The 15,843-nt window shown below is 37.1% G+C and overlaps 1 protein-coding gene across 4 annotated transcripts in view; it reads left to right on the top strand.

Moving 5' to 3' along the window:
• Nucleotides 1-14,378, top strand: part of LOC101011283 (zinc finger protein 430) — a 39,790-nt gene extending 25,412 nt beyond the window's left edge. For 3 of the 4 annotated variants that reach the window (XM_031660349.1, XM_031660348.1, XM_031660347.1), the window contains one exon: nucleotides 10,948-14,378. In XM_031660349.1, coding sequence (XP_031516209.1) covers nucleotides 10,948-12,338 — 1,391 coding nt within the window. In that variant the 3' untranslated portion in view covers nucleotides 12,339-14,378. Of the gene's footprint in view, nucleotides 1-6,237; nucleotides 7,472-10,947 lie in introns of those variants that run through there. The other variant, XM_031660350.1, reaches the window with a different exon arrangement.
• Nucleotides 14,379-15,843: the final 1,465 nt, after the last annotated feature.

Genomic DNA, 15,843 nt, shown 5'->3' with positions numbered 1-15,843 from the left:
TTGTTCTCCATTACTCTAGCTAGTGTTCTATTTTATTAATGTTTTTTTAAAAATAGCTCCTGGATTCACTGAGTTTTTGAAGGGTTTTTTGTCTCTATCTCTATCTCTTTCTCTCTCTCTTTCAGTTTCACTCGGATTCTGGTTATTGCTTGTCTTCTGTTAGCTTTGGGGTTTGTTTGCTCTTGGTTCTCTTGTTCTTTTAGTTGTGATGTTAGGGTGTCAATTTGAGATCTTTTCTAGCTTTTCGACGTGGCTATGTAGTGGTATAAATTTTCCCCTTAACACTGCTTTAGCTGTGTTCTAGAGATTCCAGTACATAGTCTCTTTGTTCTCATTGGTTTCAAATAATTTCTTGGTTTCTGATTTAATTTTATTATTTACCTAGAAGTCATTCAGGAGCAGGTTGTTCAATTTCCATGTACTTGTGTAGTTTTGAGTGAGTTTCTTACTCTCAAGTTCCAGTTTGATTGCACTGTGGTCTGAGAGACTGTTAGGATTTCAGTTGTTTTGCATTTGCTAAGGAGTGTTCCTTTCAATTATGTGATCAGTTTTAAAGTAAGTGCCATGTAGCACTTAGGAGAATGTGTATTGTGTTGTTCTTGGCTGGAAAGTTTTGTAGATATCTGTCAGGTCCATTTGACCCAAAGCTGAGTTCAAGTCCTGAATATCTTTGTTACTTTTCTGTCTCAATTATTGGTCTAATATTGGCAGTAGGGTGTTAAAGTCTCCCACTATTATTGTGTGGGAGTTTGTTTAAGTCCCTTTGTGTAGGTCTCTAAGAATGTGTTTTATAAATCTGCATGCTCCTTGAATTGATCCCTTTAGCATTATGTAATGCCCTTCTTTTTCTGTTTTGATCTTTGTTGGTTTAAAGTCTATTTTGTTAGAAACTACAATTGCAATTCCTCTTTTTTTCTTTTATTTGCTTGATGAATTTTCCTCCATTCCTTTATTTTAAGCCTGTGTGTGTCTTTGCATGTGAGATGGGTTTCTTGAATATGGAACACCAATGGGTCTTGACTCTTTAACCACCTTGACATTAGGTATCTTTTAATGAGGGCATTTAGCCCATTTAAATTTAAGATTAGGCCAGACACGGTGGCTTATGCCTGTAATCCCAGCACTTTGGGAGGCTGAGGCAGGTGAATCACCTGAGGTCAGGAGTTCATGACCAGCCTGGCCAACATGGTGAAACCCTACCTCTACTAAAAATATAAAAATTAGCCTGTCATAGTGGTGCACATCTGTAATCCCAGCTGCTCGGGAGGCTGAGGCAGAATTGCTTGAACCTGGGAGGCAGATGTTGCAGTTAGCCAAGATTGTGCACTGCACTCCAGCCTGGGTGACAGAACAAGACTCCATCTCAAAAAAAAAAAAAAAAGTTTAAGGTTAATATTGCTATGTGTGAATTTGATCATGTTTTCATGGTGCTAGCTGGTTATTTTGAAGACTCTTTGATGTAGTTTTTTCATAGTGTCATTGGTCTTTGTACTTCAGTGTGTTTTTGCAGTGGCTAGTAATGGTTTTTTTTTCTTTCCATGTTTAGCCCTTCTCTTAAGAGCTCTTGCAAGGCAGGCCTGGTGGTGATGAATTCCTTCAGCATTTGCTTGTCTGAAAATGATTGTAATCCTCCTTTATTTATGAAGCTTAGTTTTCTTGGATATTCTTGTCTGGAAATTCTTTTCTTTAAGAATGTTGAGTAGTGGCCTCCAATCTCTTATGACTTGTAGGGTTTCTGCTTAAAGGTCTGTTGTTAGTCTGACCAACTTTTGTCTGTAGGTGATGTGGCCTTTCTCTCTGGCTGCCTTATCATTTATTCCTGAATTTCAATCTTGAAGAATCTGATGATTTTGTGTCTTGGGGATGATCTTCTCATGGAGTATCTTACTGGGGTTTTCTGGATTTTTTGATTTTGAATGTTGGCCTTTCTTGTTATGTTGGAAAAGTTCTGGATGATATCCTAAAGGATGTTTTCTAACTTGGTTCCATTTTCCCTATCCAAGGTACCCCAGTCAGTCATAGGTTCAGTCTTTTTATATAATCTCATAGACCTCGGAGATTTCTTTCATTCCTGTTCTTTTTTCTTCAATCTTGTCTGCCTGTTTTATTTCAGCAAGATAGTCTTCAAACTCTGAAGTTCCTTCCTCAGCTTGGTCTACTCGGTTATTGATACTTGTGGTTGCACTGTGAAGTTCTGATGTTGTGTTTTTCAGTTCCATCAGGTCATTTATGTTCCTCTCTAAATTTGTTTTGGTTAACAGCTCCTGTCATGTTTTTCATGGTTGTTAGCTTCTTTGCATTGGGTTAGAACATACTTCATTAGTTCAGCAAAGTTCATCATTAACCACCTTCTGAAGCCTACTTTTGTCAATGTATCCACCTCAGCCTCTGCCCAGTTCTGTGCCCTTGCTGGAGATATGCTAGCTGGGATCATTTGGTGAAGAGGCGGCACTCTGGCTTTTTAAGTTTTCAGCATTTTTTGATTTATTCTTTTCATCTTTGTGAGATTTTCTAGCTTGGATCTTTGAGGCTGCTGACCTTTGGATGGGATTCTTGTGGGGACTTTTTTGTTTGTGCTGTTTTTGGTGTTGCTTTCTGTTTGTTTGTTTTTCTTTTTTTCTTTTTTCTTTTTTTTGTTTGAGATGGAGTCTCGCTCTGTTGCCCAGGCTGGAGTGCAGTGGTGCGATCTCGGCTCACTGCAAGCTTTGCCTCCCAGATTCACGCCGTTCTCCTGCCTCAGCCTTCCGAGTAGCTGAAACTACAGGCACCCACCACCATGCCTGGCTAATTTTTTGTATTTTTAGTAGAGACAGGGTTTCACCGTGTTAGTCAGGATGGTCTCGATCTGCTGACCTGGTGATCTTCCCGCCTCGGCCTCTTAAAGTGCTGGGATTACAGGCGTGAACCACCGCGCCCGGCCTCTGTTTGTTTGTTTTTCTAACCATCAGGCCACTTTTCTGTAGCACTGCTGTGATTTGCTTGGGATCTACTTCAGACCCTATTTGCCTGGGTTTCTCCCACACCTGGAGGTGTCAACCAGTGGAGCCTGCAGAATAGCAGAGATGACTGCTTGCTCCTTCCTCTGGGATCTTTGTCCCAGAAGGGGAATGACCCGATGACAGTGGGAACACTCCTTTATAAGTTATCTGATGATGTCTGTTGCGGGGGATCTCACCCAGTCAGGATGCGTGAGATCTGGGAACCACTTAACAAAGCACTCTGGCTGCCCCTTCGTGGAGTGGCTGTGCTGCACTGGGGGAAATTCCGTACATCTGTACTGCCCGGATTGCTCAGAGCCAGCAGGGGGAAAGACTAAGTCTGTTGATCTGCAGAAACTACCTCATTGTTCCTGTTTTATGTGTTTCTTGTAGATAAGTTTTTTCTCATTTCCTGTTTTACTACCTTAATTTTTGTTTATTTTAACTTTATTGTTACATGCTTTATTTTTTCATTTTGATTTGCATACTTTCTATAAATATGTAATCATCTTGAAGTATATTGTAATTATCTTAAAATGGAGATTACATAAAACATCTTAAAGTTAAAAAAATAAGGCCAGGCATGGTGGCTCACACCTGTAATCACAGCACTGTGGGAGGCTGAGGTGGATGGATCACCTGAGGTCAGGAGTTTGAGACCAGCCTGGCCAACATGGTGAAACTCCGACTCTACTAAAAATACAAAAATTAGCTGGGTGTGGTGGTGGGCACCTGAGACTGAGGCAGGATATCTACAGAACTTTAATGGTTTTATGTACCATTATTATGATAGTAAAAAATTCTGTCTGTATATTTACATTTAATAGAGAGCTTTATATTTACATATGGTTTTATGATGCCATCTAGCATCATTTTATTTTTCAACATAATGGATTCATTTTAGCATTTCTGTTTGTTTATGTGCAGAGTCTGTGTTTCTCAGACTGGATCTTGAACTCCTGGTCTCAGGAGATCTGACTGCCTTGGCTTCCTAAAGCTGTAGAATTACGGGCATGAGCCACTGGGTCTGGCTACCATGTACCATTTCTTGTAGGACTGTGTTAGTTGTAATGAATACCCTGAAATTTAATTTAGGAAAGTCTTTATTTTTATTTTGTTTTTCAAGTAAAATTACTTTGAATTAAGTATTATTGGTTAGAATTTTTTTACATCAAAATTTGGGAAGTTCTCAGCTTTCTTTTTCTTTAATTTACCTCTGTATTACTTTTTCCCTATATTCGTCTTCTAAGATTTATTTCATGAATATATTAATGTACTTGATGGTGTCCAATAAGTTTTACATTCCATATTTTTCTTTTGTTTTGTGATTTTATATTTTTATGTTATATATTTTAGGGTATGCCACTTCACACCAGTTAACTTTGTTTTGATGTTTTTGTTTATATTATAATTGTGTATGACAATGTTTAACTCTGTACAATTTAAGGCAGTTTGGAGCAGAATCAAATACAAATCAGCCATATGTCTATTGCCAATATAATTATCTCTGTTTCCCTGTATAAATATTATCTCTGTATTTTTTATGACATTTATTTGTTATGTAGGTTTGTTGTAAATGGTTGTTCAGTCTTGTCTAGGTGAGCAGTCATCTCCTAATTTCAATATCTATTGTGAACCTATATTATTTTTGTGTGGGAGAAACACTCTTGGATTTGAAGATTATATACAAACTATCATAACTTTGTATCTTTTTTAGGTATTTATTTTTACTTGTCAGAACCACATATCAAAATTTATTATCAAACATTTTAAAATATGCTGTTTAGGCCAGGTGCAATGGCTCATGCCTGTAATCCCAGGTCTTTGGGAAACAAGGCCGGCGGATTGCCTGAGGTCAGGAGTTCGAGACCAGCCTGGCTAACATGGTGAAACCCTGTCTCTACTAAAAATACAAAAATTACCCGGGCATGGTGGTGCCTGTAGTCCCGCTACTCAGGAAGCTGAGGCAGGAGACTCACTTGAACCCAGGAGGTGGAGGTTGTAATGAGCTGAGATCACGCCAGTGCACTCCAGCCTAGAGCAAGATTCCGTCTTTGAAAAAAATAAAATATGCTGTTTAGTCTTATTAATTATATGACAATGTTATGCAACTTATCTCTAGAACATTTATATGTTGCAAAGCTAAATCTCAATACACATTAAACAAGAACCAATTTTTCTGATTTTCTGGCACTTTGCAAACACCACTCTGTTTTCTTTTTCTAAGAGTATAACTGCTTCATATATCTCCTACAGTCTCTTTTTGTGGCTGACTCATTTCATTTTGCATAATGTCATCAAGGTTTATCTTTATAGTTGTTAGAATATTTTTGGCTTTTTAAGTCCTAGGTGATATTCCAATATTTTTATATTTTAAATTATATCTACTGAATAATTTGGAGACAGAAATTTGCATTCCTTTTACCTATTGGCTTTCAGTAACAATGCTGCAATAATTATGGGTAGGCAAATAACTTCATATGGCCATCCATGTGAACATTTATATATGTGCTAACTTCTATTTTATTAGTTCACTTTTTTTTGAGACAGAGTCTCGCTTTGTCACCCAGGCTGGAGTGCAGGGGCGCGATCTTGGCTCACTGCAACCCCTGCTTCCTGGTTCAAGCGATTCTCCTGCCTCAGCCTCTTGAGTAGCTGGGACTACAGGCTCATGCCACCAAGCCCAGCTAATTTTTTTATTTTTAGTAGAGACAAGGTTTCACCATGTTGGCCAGGATGGTCTCAATCTCTTAACCTTGTGATCCACCTGCCTTGGCCCCCCAAAGTCCTGGAATTACAGGCGTGAGCCACCATGCCCGGCCTATTAGTCTACTTTTTAGCCATTATACTCATACCAAATTGTTTTTATTCTGTAACTTTGTAATGTATTTTGAAATCAGGAACTATAATGACTTCAACATTGTTCCCTTTTTTTTTTGAAGCCTTTGGGTACTTTATTGTCTTTTGAGAGTCCGTATACTACTTTTGGAGTTGCTGTTTCTATTTCCTCAAAAATGCAATGAGAAATTTTTTAAAAAATTGCATTAAATCTCTGTATTACATTGAGCAGTATGGACATCTTCAAAATATTATTTCAGCCTTTGAACAGGAGCATGCTGTAGAGTGTGTTTAATATCTATATAGTTGTAAATTTTTCAGGTTTTGCCTGTTTTATACTCATTTCATTTTGGTCATAGAATGTAATTCATAAATTTTCAGTTTTAAAAAATTTGTTAACACTTCTTTTTTTGCCCACCAGGTGGTCTATCAAGGAGAATGTTGTATGAGCTATTGAGAAGGGCATGCATCCTGATATTGTTGAGACATCTTCTCTATACCTCTGTTAGAAATAATTGTTTTATACTGCCTTCAAGTCCTCTCTTCACTTACTAATATTCTGTCTTGTATTATTTTTATTACAGAAAGTTGGGTATTGAAATGTCCTACCATAATTATATTACTGTCTAGGTGTTTTTTCCATTCTGTAAATATTTGCTATATATATCTGGAAACTTAACGTGAGATACAAACACACACAAACACATATATATACATAGGCTCCCAGTAAATGAATGTATTATTGTTTAATGTCCTTCTTTGTCTCTTTGCAGTTTTGACTTAAAGTATATTTTATAAAATGTGACAGTTTTTGACTTAAGATGTAGCTTGTGTAATATTATTTTGGCCTCTTCAGCTCTCATTTGGTTAATATTTGTATGGAATGTCTAAATCCATCTTGCCACTTTCAGTCCTTTTTTATCATTAGATTTTAGCTGACTCTTGTAGAAAGGCAAGTTGGATCTTGGTGTGAGAAACCAACTCACACATCCAAACCCAAAGAATGGACTCAGAGACCTGGAGAACAGCGAAAGTGAGACTTAATGACAGTCTTGCAAGATTGAGTGTCTGGCATGCAGGCACACACAGCACAGTTTCAGCAAACAATTTGTCTCTTAGCGCACAGGCCCCTCCCCCAGTTCCTCATAGACTGACTACTATGGGGCCACAATCTTCCCAGATGTCACCTATTGGCAAGGGCTTTAGGTGTTTCCTTTTGAGTTGTCTTGTTGCATTTTGTTTCAGCCCAAAATGCATCGCAACTGTTCAGGACTCTTCAGACATTTGACTTGTGGCCCTAGTGGCTGCACTTAGCTGATAAGAAAGGGTACAATTATCTATGTTGCAAATTAACCTAAATTTTTTAGTGAGATGGGGAGGGGGTAGTTGCAAGGGCCTTGACCCATTGGTGCCTGGCTGCTGGGTAAAAGAGAAGGCAGTAAGGAGGCAGCTGGTGACTCAGTACACTCTGCTTCTTTATCACTTTATTTCCATGTAACCTGCTTAAAACTAACGCACTTAGAATTGAGAATGGACTATCACATATAGGTTATTTTCTACATTGGTTTTTTATTTTTATTTTTATTTTTGAGACAAAGTCTCACTATGTCCTCCAAGCTGGAGTGCAATGGCATGATCTTAGCTCACTGTAACTTCCGCCTTCCAGGTTCAAGTGATTCTCCTGTCTCAGCCTCCCGAATAGCTGGGATTACAGGTGGGTACCACCACACCCAGCTAATTTTTGTATTTTTGTTAGAGATGGTGTTTCACCATGTAGGCCAGGCTGGTCTCAAACTCCTGACCTCAGGTGATCTGCCCATCTTGGCCTCTGAAAGTGCTGGGATTACAGGCTTGAGCCACCGCACCCAGCCAAATTTTTTTTTTTTTTTTTAGATGGAGTCTCCCTCTGTCTCCCAGGCCAGAGTGCAGTGGCGCGATCTCGGCTCACTGCAAGCTCCACCTCCCGGGTTCACGCCATTTTCCTACCTCAGCCTCCCGAGTAGCTGGGACTACAGGTGCCCACCACCACGTCCGGCTAATTTTTTGTATTTGTAGTAGAGAGGGGGTTTCTCTGTGTTAGCCAGGATGGTCTCAATCTCCTCACCTCGTGATCCGCCTGCCTTGGCCTCCCAAAGTGCTGGGATTACTGGTGTGAGCCACCGTGCCTGGCCCCAAAATTTTTTTAATAAATCACTTTACTGAACGTATGTCTCTTGATTGGAAAGTTAGTTATATATATGTATGTGTATATATATAAACTCTGAAATAGACTTATTAATGTTATTTTATTGTTTGATTCTTGTATCTTTGTCTCTCATTCTCTTTTTTTTTTTTTTTTTTTTTTTTTTGAGACGGAGTCTCGCTCTGTCGCCCAGGCTAGAACGCAGTGGCCGGATCTCGGTTCACTGCCAGCTCCACCTCCCGGGTTCACGCCATTCTCCTGCCTCAGCCTCCCGAGTAGCTGGGAATACAGGCACCCGCCACCATGCCCTGCTAATTTTTTTGTATTTTTAGTAGAGATAGGGTTTCACCATGTTAGCCAGAATGGTCTTCATCTCTGGACCTCGTGATCCGCCCGTCTCGGCCTCCCAAAGTGCTGGGATTACAGGCGTGAGCCACTGTGCTGGGCCTCATTTTCTCTCTTAATTTGTGTCTTTTTTATTTTTTTGTTGATATATGTTTACTTCTTTCTTATTTTGTGTTATGTATCTATACAAATATATTCTTTGTGCTATCTTGGGGATTACATAACACCTCTAAAAGATACAACAATATATTTCAGTCTGGTAAAAAGAAAAAAACTTCAGTTGCATGCAAATGTTTTTTCTCATTACCTCTGCCCTCAAAGTTTTCATTGATGTTTGAATTATATTTTTTAATGTTGTATATTCACTAACAAGATGTTTATAATGATTTCTATGCTTTTAATTTTCAAATTTTAGAGAATAATTAAAAATGTTTTCTGTACCATTATAATAATGCTTAAAAATTCAATTTTTATGTTTGTGGATATCTTTTCCAGAAAATAATGTATTTTTCTATGATTATGTGTTGTTTCATTGAATAATGTTATTTTCAGTAGAAGCAACTGCTTTTAGCACCTTTTATATGTAGAGCATATGGAGTGCCAATACACTTTTTCAGAATTTGGTTATTTTTGAAGGTTTTGTTTTTTTTATTCAGCAGGACATATTTGCTGATGGTATTATACTCACTTGATAGCTATTTTTTTCAGGACTTTGACTATATCAGACAGTACCCTTCTGGCCTGCAAAATTTTTGTTGACAATTCACTGGCTATCTCATAAGACTATGCTTGCAAATGATACATCACTTTTATCTTGCAGTTTCCAAGAGGCTGTTTTTGCATGTGACTTTTGAAATTGTGCTTACATATATGTTTGTTATAAGTATCTTTGTGTATATCCTAGTTTGTTTTTTGAGCTTCTTCATTTTTTATGTCATTTTTTTCTTTCAGGATTTTTCAGTTAGTCTTTTTGATATTTTTTGCTGTCATAATTTCTGTTTTTCTGATATTTTACATATTTTTGTTCTTACCCTCATTTTTCTGATTTTCTGTAGTTCTCACTGTAGTTCTCATTTTCTGTTTCACTCACTGAGTATTCAATTTGTTTTCAATTTTTAAAATTAATACATACATTTTTTATGGTTTCTCTCTGAAACTTTTATAACATTTTTGATAAAACCATATTGCCTTATTTTGTATATATTTATAATCTTTGATTGAAATTTGGACATTAAAAAATGCTACCTGTCACAATCTTTATAATGTAGCTTTGTCCTGGCATAGTCTGAACAATTGTCTTGATTAGAGATCCTGGGAGTCTCTCAAACATGTTCCTAGAATGTGTCTTATCTACAATTTTGTGTTTATTTTTTAATTAAAGGAGTTTGTGTTTCTTCTTTTTTTAGTTTTTTTTGAGACAGAGTCTTGCTCTGTCTCCCAGACTGGAGTGCAGTGGTGCAATCTTGGCTCCCTGCACCCTGCGCCTCCTGGGTTCAAGCGATTCTCCCGCCTCAGCCTCCCAAGTAGTGGGAATACAGATGCACACTCTCACACCTGGCTACTTTTTTTTTTTTTTTTTTTTAAGTAGAGATGGAGTTTCACCATGTTGGTCAGGTTGGTCTCAAACTTGTGACCTCAAGTGATCCACCAGCCTCAGCCTCCCAAAGTGCTGGAATCACAGGCGTGAACCACCACGCCTGGTTTATTTTTGGTTCTTCTTAATAGTAAGAACTTGCTACACCTGTTTTCTGTGTGTGGAACTGCAGCCTCTCTGCTGCTGTAACATTTGGCTTTGGTCTCAGCAGACTTAAACTGTCATTCCAAAGTATACCAGTTTCTTTCAGCACTATATGTCATAGGAGACAGAAACCAGTGTCTAGACAGGACCCTAGAAGCAAGTAATAAAGATGTATGTGCCAGTATTTTAATTGTCTTTTAAAGAAGAAACCAAACCTTGGCAGTTTACTTCGAAAGGCACCGTTATGTTGGGGAGCAGGAAGAGCTGTGTTGGGTAAATGTAACAGACTTTTCTTTTTCTTCTATGTCACTCTCTATGTTGTGCTCAGCTGGGGCACTTCACACATGTAACTTATTTATACATTTTCCTCAGATGTATTTTTGTTGTATGTTTTTGTTACATTTACATGTCCATAAAAAATTAGGGTCTTTGGGCCAGGCATGGTGGCCAGTGTGCCAAAGTGCGGTAATCCCAGCACTTTGGGAGGCTGAAGTGGACGCATCACCTGAGGTCAGGAGTTCAAGACCAGACTGGCTAACATGGCGAAACCACATCTCTACTAAAAATACAAAAATTGGCTGGGCATGGTGGCGCGTGCCTGTAATCCCAGCTACTTTGGAGACTGGGGCAGGAGAACAGCTTGAGCCTGGGAGACAGAGGTTGCAGTGAGCCGAGATCATGCCATTGCACTCCATCCTGGGCTACAGAATGAGACTCCGTCTCAAAAAAAAAAAAAAATTAGGGCCTTTGTTCTTTTGCTTTGCCATCTTGTTTATGTAGTTTGTATAATTTTATGGGTTACATTTGTAAAGCATATTCATCTGAGTCTAGTAAATGGAGTAATTTGTTATTTTTATTTCTTTCAGTTATATATTCTCATTTTGCCCAAGACCTTTGGCCAGAGCAGGGCATAAAAGATTCTTTCCAAGAAGTCATATTGAGAAGATATGGAAAATGTGGACATGAAGATTTACAGTTAAGAACAGACTGTAAAAGTGTGGATGAGTGTAATCTGCACAAAGAATGTTATAATGAACTAAACCAGTGTTTGACAACTACCCAGAGTGAAATATTTCAATGTGATAAATATGTGAACGTCTTTTATACATTTTCAAATTCAAATATACATAAGATAAGACATACAGGAAAGAAGCCTTTCAAATGTAAAAAATGTGACAAATCGTTTTGCATGCTTTTACACCTAACTCAACATAAAAGAATTCATATTAGGGAAAATTCTTACCAATGTGAAGAATGTGGTAAAGTCTTTAACTGGTTCTCAACCCTTACTAGACACAGAAGAATTCATACTGGAGAGAAACCCTACAAATGTGAAGAATGTGGCAAAGCTTTTAAGCAGTCCTCAACCCTTACTACACATAAGATAATTCATACTGGAGAGAAACCCTACAGATGTGAAGAATGTGGCAAAACCTTTAACCGGTCTTCACACCTTACTACACATAAAAGAATTCATACTGGAGAGAAACCCTACAGATGTGAAGAATGTGGCAGAGCTTTTAACCGGTCCTCACACCTTACTACACATAAGATTATTCATACTGGTGAGAAACCCTACAAATGTGAAGAATGTGGCAAAGCTTTTAACCAATCCTCAACCCTTACTACACATAAGATAATTCATGCTGGAGAGAAACCTTACAAATGTGAAGAATGTGGCAAAGCTTTTTACCGATTCTCATACCTTACTAAACATAAGATAATTCATACCGGAGAGAAGTTCTACAAATGTGAAGAATGTGGCAAAGGCTTTAATTGGTCCTCGACCCTTACTAAACATAAAAGAATTCATACTGGAGAGAAACCCTACAAATGTGAACAATGTGGCAAAGCTTTTAATGAGTCCTCCAACCTTACTGCACATAAGATAATTCATACTGGAGAGAAACCCTACAAATGTGAAGAATGTGGCAAAGCCTTTAACCGGTCCCCAAAACTTACTGCACATAAGGTAATTCATTCTGGAGAGAAACCCTACAAATGTGAAAAATGTGGCAAAGCTTTTAACCAATTCTCAAACCTTACTAAACATAAGATAACTCATATTGGAGATACATCTTACACATATCTAGAATGTGATAAAGCCTTTAGCCAGTCTTCAACTCTTACTAAACATAAAGTAATTCATACTGGAGAGAAACCCTACAACTGTGAAGAATACAGCAAAGCTTTCAACCAGTCCTCAAACCTTATTGAACAAAGTAATTCATACTGGAGAGAAACGCTACAAATGTGAAGATGTGGCAAAGCCTTTAACCAGTCCTGAATTCTTACTAAACATAAGAAAATTCATACTGAAGAGGAACCCTATGAATGTGAAGAATATGGCAAAGCCTTCAACAAGTCCTCAATTCTTACCAGACATAAAATAATTCATGGGCTGGGTGTAGTGGCTCATGCCTGTAATCCCAGCACTTTGGGAGGCTGAGATGGGTGAATCACATGAGGTCGAGTGTTCAAGACCAGCCTGACCAACATGGTGAAATCCCGTCTCTACTAAAAATACAAAATTAGCTAGGCATGGTGGTGCATGCCTGTAATCCCAGCTACTCGGGAGGCTGAGGCAGAAGAATTGCTTGAACCCGGGAGGCAGAGGTTGCAGTGAGCCGAGATCGTGCCATTGCACTCCAGCCTGGGCAACAAGAGTAAAGAGTAACACTCTGTCTCAGGAAAAAAAAAAAAAAGATAATTCATACTGAAAAGAAACTCTACAAACTTGAAAGATGTGACAGTGCTTTTGACAACAACTAAAACTTTTTTAAACATAAAAAATCATACTGGTGAGAAATCCTAGAAATGTAAAGAATGTGACAAAGCCTTTAAATGGTTGTCACACTTGATTATAGGTAAGATAGTTCATGCTGAAGAAAACTACAAGTGTGAACGATGGCAAAACTTTTAACGAATGCTCACACCTTATTGCACAGGAGAGCATTTATATTTGAGAAAAACTGTACAAATATAAAGACCATGAAAAAGCCATTAATATCTATTCACATCTTACCACTGGAGAGTTCATACTTAATAAAAGGAATATAAGTGCAATTACCGTCAAAAGATCTTTCAGGAAATACAAACCTTTAAAGTGAAGAAGGTATTTATTTTGAAAATGAACATTACAAATGTGAAGAGGGTTGTAGTACCTTTATTTGTATCACAGATTTTATTGTACATATTTTGTACTAGAAGAAAACTGAAGTAGTTGCTCAAAGTTTGTTCAACATCAGGGAATTTATATTGAAGAAAAACCTTGCAAATTTAATAAATTTTAAACACTTTTTCAAAAAGTACAGCTTAGAAGACACCAGAGTTCATACTAAAATATATTTTTGCAGATGCAGTAAAAATGAAAATATTTAACTAAAATTAAATCTGTATAAATGTCAGAGAATTTACAGTACAAATATATAAGGCACTGACACTGCAGATATACTAAATCAGAGTGCTGAGTATAGAAAATAAAACTAAAGTTGGGGCCAGATGCAGTGGCTCACATTTGTAATCCAGCACTTTGGGCGGCCGAGGTGGGTGAATCACCTGAGGTCAGGAGTTTGAGACCAGCCTGACCAACATGGAGAAACCGCGGCTCTCCTAAAAATACAGAATTAGCTACGTGTGGTGGTGTATGCCTGTAATTCCAGCTACTCGGGAGGCTGAGGCAGGAGAATTGCTTAAACCTGGGAGGCGGAGGTTGTGGTGAGCCGAGAGTGCGCCACTGCACTCCAGCCTGGGCAACAAGAACGTAACTCTGTCTCAAAAAAAAAAAAGGAAAAAAAAGCAACAACTAAAATTGGTAGAAAAATTATTTGTATATAACTTTAAAAGGAGTAGAAGGGTTTTTTGCAGAGTTATTATGTTCAAAGTATACTTTATTTCTTGAAGAAATTACAGATTTTTTTTGTAAATAATGATGTAGTTCAACTCTCAAAATATTTCCTACTGTTTATTTTGGTTGTATTCACGTGTGAAAGCATGTGCTCAGTTATTGCTGCATTAAAAACATGAGAGTCTTTTTTATTAAGTGGCCATTATGATCTTCTCTATGAAAGAGTAAGGACATTAAAATGTAAGATGCATGATGAAAAATTAAGTGAAGAGGCTCTTTGTGGTTAACTTATATTGAATGATGCATTAGGTAGGTGTTCACAGTAATATGATTTTGCATTATGAGAAGAAAACTTTTAATTTTACTTAAAATTAAATGAAAATAAATTAGTATATTATTGTACTAATTGTACTTTTGTATAATAAAATCCAGTATATTTTAAAAATGTTAGATTATGTGTGAAGTTAATATTTTAATCCAATATTTTTAACATGTTAAATACTATTGTGCATTCAATGAAGTGTTATTATTGCCACGAACCTTAACCTGTTCCACTTTACTTAAGGGTATAGATGAAAGATCATAACAATAAGGGGCCAGGCGCAGTGGTTCACGCCTGTAATCCCAGCACTTTGGGAGGCTGAGGTGGATGAATCACGAGGTCAGGAGTTCGAGACCAGCCTGGCCAACATAGTGAAACCCCGTCTCTACTAAAAATACAAAAATTAGCCTGTCGTGGTGGCTGGCGCCTGTAATCCCAGCTACTTGGGAGGCTGAGGCAGAAGAATCGCTTAAAACCAGAAGACAGAGGTTGCAGTGAGCTGAGATCGTGCCACTGCGCCTGGATTAACATCTGAAGTAATCTCTTTTGTCAGTGGGTTTAAACCACAAATTAGTTAAAGAATATTGTTTCTGTAGGTTAAATTTTTCTTTTTCAATCATTTCAATTTATTTTTAAAATTTTTTGTGGGTACCTAACATGAGTATATATTTATGCCATATTTATGCATATTTTAATGCAGGAGTAAAATATATAATCACATCAGGGCAAATGGGGTATCCATCACCTCTAGCATTTATCCTTTGTATTACAAACAATCCAGTTCTACACTTTTAGTTATTTTAAAATGCACAATTGTTATTGGTCACAGAGTTATTTTTATGGTCATAATAAAAAATACGCAAGTATAAAATCCATACATTTCTGAGTCCTGAATAAATATTAAATTTTTCTTACATATATTTTTGAACATGTGGCCTGTCTGCCTGCAAACACATACAGACTTTTAGTTTTGATTTACATAGAGTTAAATATATATTAGTCTAAAGATAAACCTTAGCTGTAAGAAAACTATGGAGTATGAGTTTGTACCCATTTTCAGAAAAAAAAGCAATATAGGAACAAAGCAAGTCATTTTAACAAGGTGACTACTAGAAAACTAAAAACCTCAAAAATGCCAAAAGCAAACGTATACTCTCTACTTTGTATTGAATTTATTACTGTATAATCTATGCCTTATGCTTCCAAGTCTCCCAATGCAAATTATCTGTTTATACTTGCCTGGTACTCATGACAGACCTCTATTTTTTTGTGTTTTTTATATTTTGTAGTTTATGAAATATTCATTATATGAGTTGGAATGTGACTATAAGAATAATTTTTATGAAATGTAGTCCATACAAAATAATTTTTATATGTAATTCCACAATTAGTATTTTGTTACATTTTATTTAGTTAGAACACTCCATTTTGTTTTCAATTGGAGAACTGTATATAAGCTTACTATTCTTTAGTTATTGTTCTTTTTGCTTTTTATAATTGATATAAGTAAATTTATTTATGGAGTCAAATTGTTCAGGTAAATACAAGGGAAGCTTAGTAAGCCATGAAGATGTTTTCATATGTAAATGTGGA

This window comes from Papio anubis, chromosome 20 (assembly GCF_008728515.1).
Source record: "Papio anubis isolate 15944 chromosome 20, Panubis1.0, whole genome shotgun sequence".
In the NCBI taxonomy this organism is placed as follows: domain Eukaryota; kingdom Metazoa; phylum Chordata; class Mammalia; order Primates; family Cercopithecidae; genus Papio; species Papio anubis.
Note: the sequence above shows the minus strand (reverse complement) of the source record. Positions and strands in the feature narration are given on the sequence as shown.